The sequence below is a fragment of the Rhodamnia argentea genome, chromosome 7 (genome assembly GCF_020921035.1).
Source record: "Rhodamnia argentea isolate NSW1041297 chromosome 7, ASM2092103v1, whole genome shotgun sequence".
Lineage (NCBI taxonomy): Eukaryota > Viridiplantae > Streptophyta > Magnoliopsida > Myrtales > Myrtaceae > Rhodamnia > Rhodamnia argentea.
The window spans coordinates 29,264,573-29,282,379 of record NC_063156.1 but is presented as its reverse complement, the minus strand read 5'-3'; the positions used below and the strand labels follow the sequence as shown (position 1 = coordinate 29,282,379).

Sequence of the window (17,807 nt, the reverse complement as noted above, 5' to 3'; positions counted from 1 at the left end):
CCTAAAGTCCGTCCGAAAACCAATCAATTTCATTTTCTTTTGTTTAATTTTTTTGCTTTCTTTCTTTTGTTTTGTTTTTAGTAAAGCAAAAAGAAAGTGAACGCAAAAATAAAAATCCGTAAAAATGAACACGTATAACCGATCAATTTCTTTTTCTTTTGTTTTTTTTTTTGCTTCCTCTTTCTTTCTTTTTTTTTTGTTTAAGTTTTTAGTAAAGCAAAAAGAAAAGTGAACGCAAAATAAAAAATCCTCAGTTGCTAATAGTAACGATCCATAAAGATGAACACATATAACCGATCAATTCCTTTTTCTTTTGTTTCATTTTTTGCTTCCTCTTTTTTGTTTCGTTTTTAGTAAAGCAAAAGAAAATGAGCGCAAAAATAAAAATCCTCATTTGTTAATAGTACTGATCCAAAAAAATGAACACATATAATAAAATAAAGGGTTAATATCACGACAAATTTAAAAGTGGTATACCCGTGATAAATTTATCTCAAACTATTTTTTTGATCACCAAAAATTTCAAATTGATACATTGATGATAAATTTACGTCAAACTAATTATTTTGACCACTAAAAATTTTAAACCGATACGCATGTGACAAATTTACCCTTCATTAGTTTCATTTAAATTGGATTAGTATCACGAAAAATCTCAAATTGATACACTTGTGACAAATAGAGGGTAAAAATCCCAAACATGTACATCCGGCACTTGCCACGTGTCATCCAACTCAGCAATTTAACGATAAAATTTAACGAAAATTAACAAAGGGTAAATTTGTCACAAGTAAATTTGTCAAATGTGTATCGGTTTATTATTTTTTATGGTGAAAAAAAATAATTTGAGGTAAATTTATCACATTTGTACCGGTTTGGTGTTTTTCGCGGTATTAGCCCTAAACTAAACAATAAGAAGTTTTACATAAAAAGGTTCTTTATTTTTTAATCGGGATTATTTGATTCTCTATATATGGTTTGGTTCTTACCCGGGAATCGAGAACCAAACCGCATAATACTGCGTCTACATTTTTTTTACCGGACCAATAACTGTGGGAATCTAGAACCGGATCTATTCCTATAGCCGGTTCCATTTGGTCTCGATTCTTACCTAGACCTATTTTCACTCCCAATACTCGTACCGTTTGAATAATGTAAAACAAAGTATGATGAGAAATTCTCACGCCCCTTTCTCCCATTTAATTCATTCGCATACTATTTGGCATCCTGAACTTTTAAAATCTCAATTTTACGCCAGGCACTAACCCAAGCCATCAAATTTACCCCCTCATCGGTAAACAAACGAGAGGAATTACCGCCAAAGACAAGTAACGATCCGGCGAGACTCGAAGTTCGGCAACGAAATTCGATGTGCAAATTGGAGGTTCCAAAAGCGAGGGATTCGAAGTAGCATTATACGGATACGAAGTCGACGAGACGGTACGCGGTACTTTCCTTGAGGTCATCCACGTACTTTGTCGAAGAACGTATACACGGATGTTCCGAGTACGAAAGACTCGAGGCGCTCTTGGTTTTTCTCGAGGGCACTCCATGGTCTGCTTTCGGTAAGGAAGCAACAACACATTTCCTTAAGGGTGCCAATGATAACCTTTTTATTTCTCTATTTCGCTTCCAAATCAGTTCTAGAAATTTCATTTTTCTATATATGGAACAAAAATTTATTCCAGAAATAGGTTTGGAACATAAATGAAAAGTTAAAAATTTTCAACTTCTTAGAATAGATATGAGAAATAAGAATTTTTTTCATCATTCCCTCCCTCTCTTTCGCGTCCCGATCGCTTGTCCGTCGTTCGTAGGCCACCGGTCACCGCTCATAGGTCTGCTAGCCATTGGTCTGCCGATTCGTCGTTCACCGATTCGTTGATCGCCAATCTATCGGCAGGGCGATCGCCGGCCCCTAGTTGCCTATCGCCGGTCTTGGCAATTTTAGAAATTTCATATTGTTATCGAACGAATTTGGAATAAAAATTTTGTGTTATTATCAAGTATATTTATTTACTCAAAAATTCGTTCATCAATTAGAAATTGAAATAGAATGGATAAGATTTGCGCCCTATACGTATTGAAAAGACGCGGGCAAGGACGTAATGTCACTACCGGAGAAAACGAGGAAAAACGATATTTGGGACATCCTCGTCCGCGAACTAATTGATTGGTTGGATCACCTCCGGGGATTTATTTTAACGGTAGATTAGCCAATGAAAACTTGCAGTGAGAAAGCCCACCGTCTTTCTCCTCGGCTGCTGCTACAGTCCTCTCCACGTCGTCATTTCGCTGTCCCGTCCCCCGAAAGATTCTTCCTTCCTTTTCTTTCCTCTTCGTTTTGTCTATAAATTCATGGACTCCCCCACCGCGTTCGGACCTCCCTCTCGTCTCACGTAATCTCCCCCAACAACGCGACTTCCGTTTCTTCTCTCTCTTTCTCTCTGTGCGCACATGGAGGGCTCCTGCGCTGACGCAGCACCCGCCGCCGCCGCATCGCCGCCGGCGAACCTCTACGGCGAAGTGTACGGACACTCTTCGCTGACGGAAGGGGTGAACCCGTTTGGCCGAGAACTCCCCGAGTCCGACGTTTGGATCCTTACCTCCGGCGGCCTTCGCATCCCCGCCCACTCTGGCATTCTGGTAATTTAAGGAAACAGAGAGGGAGCCTCTGCTTTTTACTTGGTATTTCACCACATATAGGAAAATCTGAAAACCCATCTGTCTTCTTCAATCTATGTTTGTTCGAGTTACTCCTGACCCTGACGAACGAGAAATTCAGTTGATTCTTCTCATGGTTTTTCGAAAAATACTGGGTGCTTATCGGTCTTTCGTATGTTCTTGTTTTGGTGGATTTGAAATTGAAGGCGTCCGTGTCGCCGGTACTGGAGAACATCATAGACCAGCCTCGGAAGCACCGGAGCTCCGAGCGGGTCATACCGATCCTCGGCGTCCCCTGCGACGCCGTCTTGGCTTTCGTCGGATTCCTCTATTCCTCAAGGTTTGGTTCTTGCATCTTTCATTCCCTTGCCCTTGTCCATGATCACGTGAAATTTACTGGGGCAATATTTTTCCCTTTCGGAATAGACGGGTTATCCAAATTAATTATTGTCCTATGATCACGCCTAAAGTGTCGCTGCCACTTAAAAGAGCAATCCCCACAAGCTTCACTAAAATAACTGCCATAGCATCTTTACACGTTCACCACGGGAGTACATTGTCGGAGAAATGGTCAGGCAGAGTTAAAATGCATCGGCTGTGTTCATCAAATGACGAGGATGCCCCCTTGCGGTGCAGGTGCACGGAGGACCAGATGGAGAAGTACGGGATCCACCTGCTGGCGCTGTCGCACGTGTACCTGGTCCCGCAGCTGAAGCAGCGGTGCACCAGGGCGCTGATCCGGCGGCTGACGGCCGAGAACGTGGTGGACGTGCTCCAGCTGGCGAGGCTGTGCGACGCGCCCGACCTCTACCTCAAGTGCCTGAAGCTGGTCCACGCCCATTTCAAGTCTGTGGAGGCGACCGAGGGCTGGAAGTTCCTGCAGAACCACGACCCGTGGCTCGAGCTCCAGATCTTGCAGTTCATGGACGAGGCCGAATCGGTACGTACTCACACAAGCTCAAGCCGTATGTGCGAGGTTGAATTTGACGGAGCGGTCGTACGCTCGGTCGAGATTCACGTGTTGGGATCAATTAAAAAAGCGATTAGCCTTGCTTCGTAAAAGATTACGAATAAGAAATTGCAGTTTGACAATCAATTTTTCGTTTCGGAGAACTTGGACAACAAGTAATACTAGGAAAGAGTTTTGATTAGGCACGTTTCGAATAGCAAGTTGGTGGAAAAAATTGCATTATGTCACATGCTAGAAGATTATTCCAAGTGTTGACTGTGTTATTATATTCGTTTCCTTCCTTACTTTTGTTCTCCTAGGCAGAAGCAAGCAATTCATAGGTCATCATTTTCCACGGGCTTTTCTTGTCAATTTAACTTTCCTTGCTTCTGGGGTTATATTTGCGGGACAACCAAGAAAGAAATAAAAAAAAAAAAGTGATTTTGATTTTGACCATAGCTTGCGAAGATTAACGAACGGTACAATTCTCAAGTGAAAATGTTTTTAACTGTTTCTCAAGCTTGAATGAATTGACTGTAAAAACAGAGGAAGAAGAAGAGGACGAGGAACAAGGAGGACCAGAGCCTGTATCTGGAGCTGAGCGAGGCCATGGAGTGCTTAGAGCATATATGCACGGAAGGCTGCACGAGCGTCGGGCCGTGCGACGCCGAGCTGGTGAGGAACAAGGACCCGTGCGGCAAGTTCGCCATCTGCTGCGGCATCCAGCTCTCGATTAAGCATTTCGCGACTTGCGAGAAGCGGGTCGGTGGAGGTTGCTCAAGATGCAAGCGGATGTGGCAGCTTCTCAGATTGCACTCTTCGATCTGTGACCAGCTCGATTCTTGCCGGGTTCCCCTTTGCAGGTAATTGAAAAGGGCTGGCTGCGTCGTGTTTACCTCCCAAATATGATTTTTCGTATTCATATCGAATCGTGTGTGCTGCCAAACATCAAATTTCTGTTGATTAAATTAATGGTTTGTAAACTCGAGTTGCTTTCTAAACTGGAAAATCAGTTGGAACTCTACCATAATTATTTTTAATGTCAAATCCAGATATGAACGATAAGCAGAGACTAAATTGATTGCCACCTCATCTAGACTTTTCTAAGCAGGCTAGGTTGATATTCTCTGGATGTTTCCATCGTTTGTTCCTAAGTGGCTGGTCGCTATATAAGACACCTCTAGTGACGTGACACGATACAACACGACGCAACACGCCCTAACGAACCCATCAGTCAATTGTCATTGGCATTTCACTATGTTGCACATGCTCCCTGCAAGAAAAGGGACTCTTTGAGTGGGATTGTATCATTGCGTGGTCAGATTGGGACTATTTCTTGAATTCATCACGTTCTTGGAACTTTGGAATCACGGGGACATTATCAACTGCAACAGCTGTGGGATGAATCATGAGGATCACTAATTCATGTCTGCTGCCTTGGTGATTTTTAACAGGCAATTCAAATTGCGAATGCATCAGGAGAAGAGGAAAGACGACGCCCGTTGGAAGCTGCTGGCGAAGAAAGTCATCTCCGCGAAGGTCCTATCCTCCTTGTCTCAGCCCAAACGGAAGAGAGCAGAGGAACCGAGAGAGGAAGTACGCGATTGCGACATTAGAAGCATGAGACTGTCACCAATCGCCAGCCATTAGCATCTCCCTAGTCGCCGGCGTGTGAAAATGGAAAAACTGGTCATCAGCCAGCACCTTTTTTGCAGCTTATTACCAGATCAAGTCCATAAATGCGCTCTCAACACTTGCTCGGATAGTAGGCTGGAACTGTTGCCTGTAATATAATCATAGATATTCAAGTTGATGCGGATGCAAGTTATCTATAAGGGTCTTCTTACTACCCGAAACGTATAGTCTTTTGATGTTCATAGTTTTCGATGGGCAAATGGGGATTCAGCAAAGAAAATTGCCCGAAATGTAGTATTTGGAAATTGTCAGTTATCACGTATGCTGCTACTTGTGGTGATTTTGTGACAAACATGAAGTTGTCCTCGTCTTACTTTCCTCACATTTGCTTGTAGTGTTGAAAGGTATGCTTCGCACCTTAAAAATGTGTCGTTCTCTGTTCTTGCTCTGGAAAATTCTGAGACTGGTGGGACCGCAAGAAAACAAAATGTTGGTGAAGCGTCTCTCTTAAAATTGAAGCCGTTAGGACATAATCAATTTGATGCTGTGAATTTCAAGGAGACTCCGAAAGTATGAGGTGGGTGATCTAACTGTAACAGGTTACCTAATTGTTTGACGTCCTGCACCATTGGAGAAATGACTATAAAATCCTAGATGTGCTTGACTGAAGTATTACAGTAGCCAGAGTTAATATCTTCGACTTCAAGTTAATCGATACAAAAGAAAGATGGCGAGTCGAGCGATCTTTTTCTATAGCTAAGATCGTAATTATCAAGATGTGTCACATAGGCAAGTAGCAAAATTCCATCGAGTTTCTCACAATGCGCATCGAGCCTTGTTAATTCTAAAGAACTTTTCTTTTTCCGTTTCTGATGCACTGATGATCCTAAAGAGTTGAGCTTTCATCTTAAGAATCTGCATGCATTCCCATAAGATTATCGAGACTTATCATCCTTTGAATTGTGCTTGACTGCTTTTAGAGCGCGACCATAAAGTTAATAATGGGCATGGTGTGGTGACAAAGGCATCTTTTGAGTCCCTACCGTCCCTGCCTCCGGAGATATTTCCTCGAGCTTTTTCATCATTCAAAGTGCTCTTTATCCGACAGATCCACACCTCAGAATCTTCATTTTTGTCGTGGGTAATCCTCGGCGGACTACTTTGTGCCGGGTCATCGGTAGTCAAATTTATCGGTTTAGGACCGTTTTCCTTTTAGCTTTTGAGGGAGAAAGTTCATTCAAGAACAATTGTTAGTGATCTTACTGCTAGGCCATAGACTCATGTGGATCCAAACAGACAATTGCAGGCCATCCCTCCCTCCATCTTCTTGATTCTTCTGCCCACTTGCTCCGGCTTTCATTGCAGCCCCAACATGAGCAGCAAAAGACCCTCTCTTTGTTGCAATAGTGGGGGGGCTCTAAGAAGCATCCTAGGCAGAAAAGAAGAGACGATGAAACCGAAATGTTTCAACGAACCAACCGGACACAGAAAAGACCCACATGTGTGTTCGGTGCCCGTCCCAATGATGACCCATGAATCACTTACTCTCTGTGGTTGATCCATGCTCAGGAGTTTCCACGCTTTCTTAAATGTAATGATGGAGTGGGCGTCTTTGGGTGGTCTCTCATGCTTGATTCTTTGCTGTAGAAAGTCCGTTGATTAGGCATGGCAGGAGGTAAGAATCAGAAGGTCAATTTGTGCAGCTCGGATTTGATGGACCCTCATCTGCTGCGGATGGATCGAAGGGAACTTCCCGGCTGAGGGACCGTGCTCGGTTACGTACGGACGGGGTTATCATGGGCTCTCTTAATAGGCCTTTCTGTTGGGTACCTGACTTCTAATGGAAGTGGCATACTTGGCCAGCTTGTGGGCTATGTAGATAAGATAGTCTTATGAAGTCGAAGCCAATGATCAGTATTTCCATCGGGGTATTGCGGGTTTGAAGCGAGTCGTCAGCTTATGGAAGTTTAGGATGCGCATGACAACACTTCTTAGGTAGAATTTTCGCTCCAAAAGCACTTATAGGGTAGGAATCCATTTGATAACACAACTTCATTTTTCTATTTCTAGAGTAAATTTTTTTTAGGCTAGAAATAGTTTTAGAGCCATTTGAAGAAGTAAAGAAAATTTACTTCTCTCCAAAAGTAAAAAAAAATCAACTTTTGCTCAGAAGCAGAAGTGAAAAAATCAACTATTTATTAGAAGTTGATTTCTAGAGCATAAGCGTTGCCATGAGCGCCCTTAGAAGGTGCAGATCATTATCGCTCATAAACCGTGCGGTAGTCAAAGTCTTTCCTCTTCAGATTTCGTGCTATCGACTCTTTGATTGATTGGCCGATGCGGTAGTCGTCACTTGTGTATTGGGATTTTTTCTCCATCGACATAGATGAAGGTGCGTTATGCAGATGTGCTCGGACAGAAGGATTGAATCATTGAAGATCTTGCACCACTCGAATAGTAACAATTTTAGGAAAGACCAATTTATCTCGCTGCCTAAGAGACCCTTATAAACATGCATTATGGAATCATCGGGGAGCAGACATTATTTGGGTCTATGTGGACACAGGACATGCCCACTTCACTAGTCAATGTTGAGCCATTGCTTAGAGTTCATCCTTAGCAGGCGACGAAACTCCGCCGGGATTATTCGAGGAGTTCTTGACAGGGTATGAGGCCTCCATGGCTATGCCGCACAGCCCTTCCTTAGCAGCGATGCCGCGCTCCATCCTTATGTAGCCCTTCTCGCCCCATTCCGGACCCCACGAGTTCTTCACGATCCAGTACTTGGTCCCCTCGAGGGTGCTCCCATAGCCGACGATCGCGACTCCATGATTTAGCTCCGTGCCACATTCTCCGGTGAATACGCCCTGATAGGTTCACCGATAGGAACGGTTCGAATGAGCATATTCAGTTGCTTTTAAATATGGAAGCAAGCATGTGAAGTCTCGGAGGAACTTGAAGCAACTCGACTCGATAGCGAATTACCAATTCCAGCGCGCATTAGATTAACTAACCGAAGTTCTTGATTCATGTCGTGTAAATTGCTCTTTCCCGAAAGATTTTCGTCAGATTCTTGTCGAGTAAGTTTTACCTCCGAGTAGAATTGCAAATTTGCACCGCCTGCATCTATGGCCACAGAAACAGGCTGATTCGCCACCGCCTTCAGCAACGCATCCTCGTCGTTAGCTGGCACATCTTCGTGTCCATCGATCGACACAACCGGAGAATTCTCCTGCAATTTTAAAAGGAAATTTCTAGATTACAATTACACGACAACATTCAAATAGGCTACAGAGTTGAGTCGAGCTAAACATTGAGATCAATTAACCTTGGCGGCATTACAGGTCCCATTGCTAGCTTGGTACGGGTAATTCGACTCGGTCGTGATGCCTCCCCTTTGCTGGATGAACTCGAATGCATAGTCCATGAGCCCGCCATTGCACCCTTGGTTTTGTGCGGTGTCACAGTCCACCAGCTCTTGCTCGGAAAGAGAGACGAGCTGGTTCGTCCTCAAGTAATTGATTCCCTCGACCGCTGCCACAGTCGAGAATGCCCAGCAACTACCTGTTCCATCACAAAGAACACCGCGAATTCAGCTGCAAGCAATCGGAATTTAACGTAATGATCTGGTTTGCTGAAGAATCATAGGATGCATAGCGACTTGTGACCTTGTTAAAATGAGAAATATGTGATATAGTCTTAGCAATTGAATCGTATACATACCGCATTGGCCTTGGTCCTTGACGTTGGTGACCGCGCCTTTCTTTCTCCAGTCTACGGACGGGGGCACCGGACTGTCGTCCTCATACATGAAGCTCTCGGAGCCATGCGGCGCCCCACGGAACATTCTGTGGTGGTCGACCTTCGACCCGGCATACGAGCTCCTGAACTCATGGTTGGTCATGTCCGCGAACTTGTTGAGCTTCAGCTTGTAGGGCTTGTCCTGCTGGTTCACACGGTGGACGTGCATGACGTTCTGCTTGAACACATTGAACCGCTTGCGCTTGACATCGAGGCTCCGGGACACCGTGTGGTGGCTCCGCCACCGCTCGTACAGGCCCCACAGGCCGTCCTCAGAGGCCAGCTCCTTCTCGTGAAAGTCGAAGCTCTCAGCAATCCCGAGGATCGACACTACCATCAAGGCAACTAGGAAGAGTCTCTTGAACCCCATTTCGTATCGGACACAGCTCGAACTCAAACGCAACGTTAATGGTGTGAACGATGTGAGGAATCCGTAGGAGTCTAATCGTGGTTTATATAGAGGAACGAAAAGGAAAACGATGGAGATACGAGAAGATAGCAAGGGACGATAACCGAAGAAGTCACGAGTTCCTTACGGGCATCAACAATCACAAGCCGACATCCATTACTAAAATAGACGAGGTTGATGCGCACAAGCAAGCCCAGTTCAGGAGTAATCTGCATAACTTTGCAGTCTCGTTCAACAGCCAGTGAACACCAGAAGGAGAACTAAAATGGCGAATGCTGATGAACGTTGCATCCATCTTTGCATGCCGAACACGCGATCACGTTGACCACGCACGAGAAAAACACAGAAGACGAGGGACGATAAAGGAGGGCGGAAGTGGGACATCAAAGGCTTGCGTAACCTCCCTCGTCTTTCAACCGGAACCTCTTTGCTTTTTTGGGTGTGAAGTGCAGTGTTTTTTTTTTTTTTTGGAGGATTTTGTTATGCGCAGGTAATTCTATCTTCAGGATGCTAATCCTTAAAAAAGATGCTGATTAATATACCAAATGATACGACATGGACATGATAAAGATGAACGCTTTAAACAAACGGGTCTTGTTCAATATTGGATCCGAATCCAACACGTCAATTCAAACATATATTTGGCGTGCACAATAATACATCTCAGGTCGAGTTAGGTCATACGATTTGAAGCTAATCTAGGAGTATCGCGCGTGTCTTAGCATCAGAGGATCACCATTTTTATTTTCTCCCCGATGTGATTAATCGACTCTTCTCCGGCGGATAAACTAGTCACCATGGAGCTAATTAGGGTATTAGTGATCATGCAACTGCAACCCGTACGGCTTAAGAAAGCGAATGATTTTCATGCGGGAATAGTTGAGGATGATCATGTTACGTGCAAGGATAAGGTGTGTGAGTTATTATGTCGTTTCTTATTCAATGCTATTCTTTTTTTTTTTTTTTACAATTTTTTCTAATATGCGTTGATCCACGCAGGTTGCGGAGATTCCTAATGCTGATTAAAGAAGAGAACTGAAGAGATTCTGGATCCAGTAATGCAGGGAATCGTTACGATTGGACTAATCAGTCAAATCGAAACGTTTGCTTGTAGAATTGGAGCAGCGTAATGTGACGGGTACTCATCACTTCCACGCCTGAAGGGATTAACCAACACAGAAATCATAAGCCCCACGGAGAATGAACATTCAATTCTTGCCGAGACTCGGGTCATCTTATGACAAGAGAACCTCAACCATGGATGCGGTTCATGTTCGATCCGGCACGGTGAAAACGGCTAAACGTTAGTTTAATATATGTAGCACGAACACTCTCCGGGGACCTCCGTGTCATGTCGGACACTCTTCGATATGCGATCAACATGTGGTCCGATGTCCGACATGATACGGGGTCAACACTCCAGACACACCGGTAGCAATACACGAGTTTAGCATCCCGACACGCTATTTCGACATACATAAGGTCAATTTTAAGCATTTTCAATAAATTATGGGTCAAAATGTAAATCTATTAGAAATATATATAATTAAATCATAAATCCAGCCACCATAAAATTAATATTCCCAACCAGCAAAAAAAAAAAAAAAAACTATTTGTGAATCCTTAATAGAAGAAAGAAAAACTCACCGTTGATATTTTTATATATACATGATAAACTATTATGTATATAGAAAAATATATATTTAATGTATAACGTGTTCCAATGTGTCGAAATACTCTATTTTTTGAGAAATCAAATGTCGGTGTGTCGCGCGTGTCGGTGCTACATAGTTAATGTCGTCTCGTTCTCGCCCAAAAGGATAACAAAAAAAGTACCAAAAAATTTATAAAAATTTTGCGTTGATATCAAATCGGGTCCTTTCGGTTGGACCAATTTACTCCCAAGGCATTTGCATTTATGCCAATATAGTCCGTGGACCAATTTTGGCCTCAAATCGCTAACATAGATGTTGACCATCATACGTGGTTACAATTTTCAAAGAACTTCTTTTATTGTTTTTTTTTTCATCTTGGCTACCGAGCCACTCGGAACAAAGAAAATAAAAAAAAATATATAAATGACTATTAAAAAATCGCAAAATTGTCTACGTCGGCATTTGTCGTACTATGAAGGATGGCTAGTATTTATGTAAGCGATTTTCGGGCAAAATTGGGTTGATAAACGTCATTGGTACAAATACAAAAGATTTATGATTAAATTGAAAGATTTAGAATGTTTTTTTTGTCAAGATTTAGAACTCAATTGGCCAATAAATTTATGAATTTTTTTTTTTTGGGTACTTTCCACTCTAGATAACAAATGTGCAAGTTCATATTAATCTTATCGAAGTTTGCGAGAATCGAGAGAATGAGAGTACAATTGCAGAATTCGCGAATACTTTTGGGGGAAAAAAGAAGAAGAAAAAGAAAAGGTATGACCTTCACTTTCGGTGTAAAAGTGGAGAGGGTGTAAGGCCAGATTCTATAATGAGTAGAGCTTGGCACATGGAAGTGGATGGCGTGCCCGATCGGGTGTCGAAAACCAGAAACGATGCTTGCCCTTTACGTCTGGCTTCCCTGAAGCTTTTGCTTGTGATCATCTTCATGGGCTCAGTTTTGTATGAAAGCTACATGAAACTGAACTTTAATAATACTTTCTCTGTACAGGTTTTAACCAGCTAAGCTTTTCCAAGAACTGAAAGGGAAAAGGATGAAGTTCCCTCTTCAATGCTTTCCTCAATCAAAGCTATGGTATTTCAGTTCAAAGAGATTCCAGATAATATTGGGTTAAACAATTTTTTGTTGTTTTCTGATTCTTTTTCCTTTGGTGGCCAATTAGATTTAACTAGTTGGGATGTCTCATCCATGGAAAGATCAGGATTAACATCTTATGCAAATATCATGTATCAGCTCAGCAGGGGGAGAAGCTGCATCCATCACAATTTACAAGTGCGAAAGATGGCGTGTCGATTTTGCGCGAGATGACACTTCTTTGTCTGAAACTGTGAACGTTTCAACAATCTCCCTGCTATGAAATTGTTCTCTCTGGCCAAGAAGGATCGAGAACTATGTTATCAGTTTCGACCTCTATTGTACCTACAAAAAGCAAGTACATCAGTCAAAGAGCACCCGGAATTGGACCCGAAGGCGTCATTTTTCAGAACAATGCTAATTGGACTATAAGATCATCGGGGCATTGTGGTCAAATCAGATAAATTCAACAAATCATCACAACTTAGCTTCTCCATGCAAAGAGATTCCATTCCATCACACCAAAGTCAGCAGTACAATCAATCTGTCTTGAAAGGGACTCCCCAGAGAAAAAGTACAGGTGGTTAAGACGTTATATGTCAAATGCCAACCAATGAATCAAAGGTTAAATCCCAGTGATGCCCTCTCTCTTTTGTCTATCTGTTGCTATACCAATCTCTTCACCTCAACTTTAGTCTCACCCAACACCCATAAAAGAAAAATGAAGTGAAAAAAAAGTTGTGAGCAGCTTACCCAGAACGTATTCTGTCCAACCAGTCAACGCTCTTGCGCCCTTTTTCGACCTGCTGGTCGATACTCCTCCGGGGTTTCTCATAAAACTCCACGCTCCTCCGAGATCTCTCCACATGGTCAATGGGTATTCTTAACTTATCTGGCCTCTCCACATTACTATACTTGTGGTTTGGGACTCTAAGCTTTTCGGGCTTGTCTGTACTCTTCCTCGGTTTCTCCCTCCGGTCGGTACTCTTCCTCGGAGCATCAAAATATTCTGTGCTCCTCCTCGAATGCTCCACCCCGTCTATGCTTTTCCTTAAACTACTCCTTCGACAAGGTGATTTCTCGACTGTTAATATGAACTTCTTAAGATGTCTGATGTATTCTGGATGCAGTTCTAAGTTACAATGATTTCCTCCTTTGAGCCACAAGGGCTCGTATTTCTCCTGACACAGCTCCCATAGTTGCTTACCGTGAGAGAAATCAACTACTTCATCTGCTGTTCCCTGATGCATTACAAGGACGCAAAATGGAACAGTTACAAAACAATGAAGAGGCAGCAATAACAGCAATTGGAAAGTCATCGGTATTGAGTCGGTTTCAGAGAGGAGCTTATTCATGAGCACTTTCGATCTCTCAATAATTTTCTTTCTATTACAGTTGAGCTTTATATCGGGTGACTTCATGCACTAAACTTTTGCTTGGGCCTGCTATAGTGGCCCCCATTAATAGGCGGACCTCATCAAACCATAAAACTTTGCACCAAATTCTCCAGGATGTCTGCAAGAAAGGCTCTTCATTTCGAAGTTTAGCATTATAACCTCATCAAGTTCTATACTGACAAGCGCTATATTCTGCACATATGAAATAGGAAAATGGCAGGTAATGCACATCGTGAGTCACAATGAGCTTAAGAATCCATTGTTCTAACTGTTATTGCAGCTCCAAAAGATTAAGGTGCTCACGTGGATAACCAGCACTGGACACTTCACCATCGGGATTTTGTCAATGTTCTGCATGAAGACACATTGAACTCTGTTTAGTTTCACTACACTAGATAAGGTTAGCCACAAGGCCAATACTATCTCTGATACGCTTGAATCCAGACTATCTTAGGCACAAAGAGAAGTACCTTGTAGATGTCGAACCAATATGTGCGTTTTACAGGGTACATGACCCTCAACCCAGATAGAATTGGACTATGCAGAACAACAGCTCTTAGGCGAGGTAAGCGAGCCGCGAGATCCACAGTGGGCCCACTTCCAACTGACTGGCCATAAAGAATGATGTCTTCCTGCTTAGCACCGTAATTCTCTTCAAGACACTTGTATGCAGCTTCAATATCTGCATACGTATTGTTCTCACTTGGCTGCACGAAACATAACCCAAATGAGGTAGTTCCATATCCATTGCAAGAAAGTGCAGCATAGAAAAGAGTCGACAGCAATTACCTTTCCTGACGATTGCCCGTAACCAGAATAGTCGTACCTGGGGAACAAAATGCATGCCCATCACATTCATGATTCATATCTCTTAGATGTGGTCTATGCAGTACTTGGGCACCAAGCAGCCAAAACACAAGTTTTCGACATTTTTATTATGCTCGATCTGTAAAGTCAAGTTACAACGACAGTACTTTGTGGTTTTCTCTTAGAAACTCTCGGCACCCAAGTGTTGAGGTGGAAAATTTGTAGCTAATGCAAATCCAAATAATTTAGAATGGAAATGGTAGTTCTATGTCAGCTCACCCGGTTTCTCAAGTTTGAGCATGTAGTATAGTCATTTACTTTCATTCCTTTGCAACTAGGTGTATAAATTGACTGAACTAAAGAGTGGTCTGAGGATCACTTTCAATAATTAGAAGTGAATCCACGGGGAAAAATCAGCGTAGTGTATACCAAGGGATCGAGCAGTTAATGACACAGTCTTCTCAGACAGCATATCCTATTAAGTTCTTTGACGTGGATATTTCCATTAGCCCAACTCTCGAGCATCTGAAAAAAAAATCTCGCGGGGAAACATATAAAGACGAGAGATTGCCAAGAGAAAGGTCCTTTGATTGCAATGGATAAGAAGAAGCTTTCTGGACACCTTGAACATTTGAAGATCATCTATGAGGGCATCATAAGAGTTGGATCACTAAATTACGTGACAGAATCAGCAAAAAAGAACTGCTGTTGTCTTGTTCCGCAGTTAAAGTATTAGAAAATATACTTCCAGTTACAGTTTAATGCGTTCCTCAATACCGTCAATAGCATTCAATCAACCAACTAAATACTAATTGTTCAAATTCTATTTGAAAGGGAAAAAGTGGAAAGATGGCAGGCCACAAATTTTCAAATCCTGCAAAATGAGCCCCATCCAAACTATCAGACAGGATTACATCCCACTTTCCCATTTGATAAGCATCATCACCCAAAAAAACAAAAGAAAAGAAAGAAACCATCAAATTCACTCATTATATCCAGTTCAGATGACAGAATCAAGCTTCCTCCCTAACTTTGGACCACTAATGCCATATATAGGTAGTCCATGAACTCCAACTGGGTGTTTATGTTTCGCATAATTGGCCAGTGCGCGAAAGCAACACATTTCTACAAATTTCTATATCAAAATCTGTCACAAAAATAATGGGAGATTAGATAGTTGTCTTCACCAAAAATTATAATCAGTCAATACAACATAATCTCTTTAAAAAAGAAAAATACTACATAATCTCCAAACAGGACAGAAGAGCCATCTCAGCTCAAACGTATTGGCATTCGTCAAGAAAATTATGCCAAGAAAAAGGGCAAAAGAACAAAAGGGACAATAAAACAGAAAGGACAAGAAAAAGGGGCGAACTTTACATACCCCATGAGATTAACTTTGAGGTTGATGCTCAAATCAATGAAGAGCTCGTACATCTGGCCGATGTCTGTGGCATTGCCGTGCGAGTAGAGGAGCGTGGAGGTGGCCATGGGGTACCTCACGTACACGGCGGCGATCTCAGCGCCCCGCCGCGTCCGCAGACGGAGGACGTCGACGTTCTCGCGGTGGGGGAAGGGGTCCAGGAGCAAGAGCCCGGTGGCATGGTCCGTAATTACCCGGTAGGAAGGTGGGTTAGGTGGGAAGAAGGCGAATTTCGCGGCCATGGATGAAGTGACTCCACCCATTGCTGTATTATCTTCCCTCTCTCTCTTTCTCTCTCTCTCTCTCTCTCACACACACACACACACTCTAGAAGACAAGAAATGCAGGGTCTTTCTCACTTGTAAGAAACCTCCGAAGAGTCTTTTTTCCCTTTTCTTGTTCCCTTTATTCGGGACTCTGAGATGGTTTTAGAAGCAGCAGAAGGAGAATGACATGCTTTTGTTCTTTCGGGATGCTTTTGGAAGATGAATGTCCATGCGGGGACTCTCTTTTTTAGCTCAAACAGAGAGAGAGAGAGAGAGAGAGAGAGAGATCTTTTTTGGCTTAATTTCGTGAGGAAGAGGGCAATGATAGATTGACCAGCTTGTCTCATGCATTTGTCCGAAGGATTGCGGTCTCTTTCACTACTTCTCTCTCGGGAGAGAGAGAGAGAGAGAGAGAGAGAGATCAGTGGACCTGCTTGACTGTGATCTGTCAGGTTCTTCTCCAAATGATTCTGATTTTTTTGAGTTGAAAGCTCCCTAACGTAGCATTCCGCATACTACTGTTCATACCTCAATGGGTGCAATTGTTAAAAGTTTTTTTCAGTTGCAGCATGCTCAATCCATAAAGAAACGGCGTAAAAATTAGATTATTTTATAAATATATCGTGTCTCGTTTAATAACTAAATTATCGATAAGATATTATCTAAATTTTTGTCACAGCAAGTCCAATTAATGATCCCTGATATGCTTATCAACGTATATCCATTTTACAGCGGATTTGGGTTATTTTTAGCTAGTGAAAACTTTAGAAAATTGTTGGGGGGGTGGTCCAAAGGAAGGAACAAAAGTGAAAGTGAGAGCAATGCCGAAATCAGAATGATTAGAGATCAATAATAAGGGAGCTGAAATGGGATGGGCGGTGGTGAGTCACCAACTGGTGACTAGTTGGGCTGTCCCTCCCCAAGGACAAAAAAAAAAAAAAAAGAAAAAGGAAAAGTGGGTTTTGCAATAAATAAATAAATAAAGGGAAAAAATAAAAAAAATAAAAAAAATGATAAAAGTAAAATAAAATGGAGACTGTGTTTCCAGGTTGTCCCATTTGATCACACGTGTCTCTCTATCATTTCCCTCTTCCTTCGTCATCTTCCGGCAGCATCTCCCTTCTCTTTTGGACAACCTTGTCTTTTCTCTTTTCTTTCCCCGTCCAAACAAAGCCAACGCAAAAATCTTAGATATGATTATTTACGATTTGAGATGTTAGGAACCTACCGCGAAACCTTACGACGAGAAAATGATCAAAAAAGTCTTACATTTTTTTTTTTATATTTTTATCAATTTAGCCATAAACTTTTGAAGTTTATCGATTCGGTTCTAAATTTTTTCATTTTTTGCCAGTTCAATTGTATTGGCCGAAAATCGATTATGTAAACATCGAAGACGAATTGATAAAAATATAAAAGATTTATGATTTTTTTTATAATTTTTCCAAGGTATTTGTCTGACCCTTTAGTTAGTATCAGCCCGCGGAGTACGAAGCTTTCGTAATCTACGATTCTTACATGCATACTCTTCTGTCTTCTTCTCAGTCCCAACCACAATTGTAGTAAATCTTTGTGCTCCTAGTTTTAATCTAATTTCAATAGCAGCCCGACGTCATTCATTGGGTTCGAATCATCTCTGTTACAGCTCATTTGCCCTAACCATGTCCCTAATCCCCAGATGAATCCTTTGAAAGCATACAAAACC

At 42.2% G+C, this 17,807-nt stretch overlaps 3 protein-coding genes across 4 annotated transcripts; 1 reads left to right on the top strand and 2 right to left on the bottom strand.

The window, feature by feature from the left end:
* The first annotated feature begins 2,275 nt into the window (after positions 1-2,275).
* On the top strand, positions 2,276-5,626 carry LOC115749475 (BTB/POZ and TAZ domain-containing protein 1-like). Its single transcript, XM_030686297.2, has 5 exons — positions 2,276-2,646; positions 2,871-3,004; positions 3,301-3,604; positions 4,160-4,476; positions 5,068-5,626. Exons 1-5 carry the CDS (start codon positions 2,458-2,460, stop codon positions 5,261-5,263), a joined length of 1,140 nt encoding a protein of 379 aa, XP_030542157.1. The 5' UTR covers positions 2,276-2,457; the 3' UTR covers positions 5,264-5,626.
* A 2,072-nt stretch (positions 5,627-7,698) lies between these two features.
* Positions 7,699-9,815, bottom strand: LOC115749477 (vignain-like). Its single transcript, XM_030686300.2, has 4 exons — positions 8,972-9,815; positions 8,577-8,812; positions 8,340-8,480; positions 7,699-8,115 (listed from the first exon to the last, which is right to left on the bottom strand). The coding sequence occupies exons 1-4, from the start codon at positions 9,417-9,419 to the stop codon at positions 7,852-7,854; spliced, it is 1,089 nt and encodes a 362-aa protein (XP_030542160.1). The 5' UTR covers positions 9,420-9,815; the 3' UTR covers positions 7,699-7,851.
* Positions 9,816-12,072: 2,257 nt separating this feature from the next.
* LOC115749476 (alpha/beta hydrolase domain-containing protein 17C-like) lies at positions 12,073-16,385 on the bottom strand. 2 transcript variants are annotated; one of them, XR_007199207.1, is made up of 7 exons: positions 15,798-16,385; positions 14,396-14,432; positions 14,077-14,313; positions 13,910-13,957; positions 12,963-13,450; positions 12,134-12,554; positions 12,073-12,100 (listed from the first exon to the last, which is right to left on the bottom strand). XR_007199207.1 is itself a non-coding variant. In XM_030686299.2 (6 exons), the coding sequence occupies exons 1-6, from the start codon at positions 16,097-16,099 to the stop codon at positions 12,533-12,535; spliced, it is 1,134 nt and encodes a 377-aa protein (XP_030542159.1). In that variant the 5' UTR covers positions 16,100-16,385; the 3' UTR covers positions 12,073-12,532. The 2 variants fall into 2 exon arrangements, 1 of the variants encoding a protein (XP_030542159.1); XM_030686299.2 differs by having other exon boundaries at positions 12,073-12,554.
* Between the last annotated feature and the right edge of the window lie 1,422 nt (positions 16,386-17,807).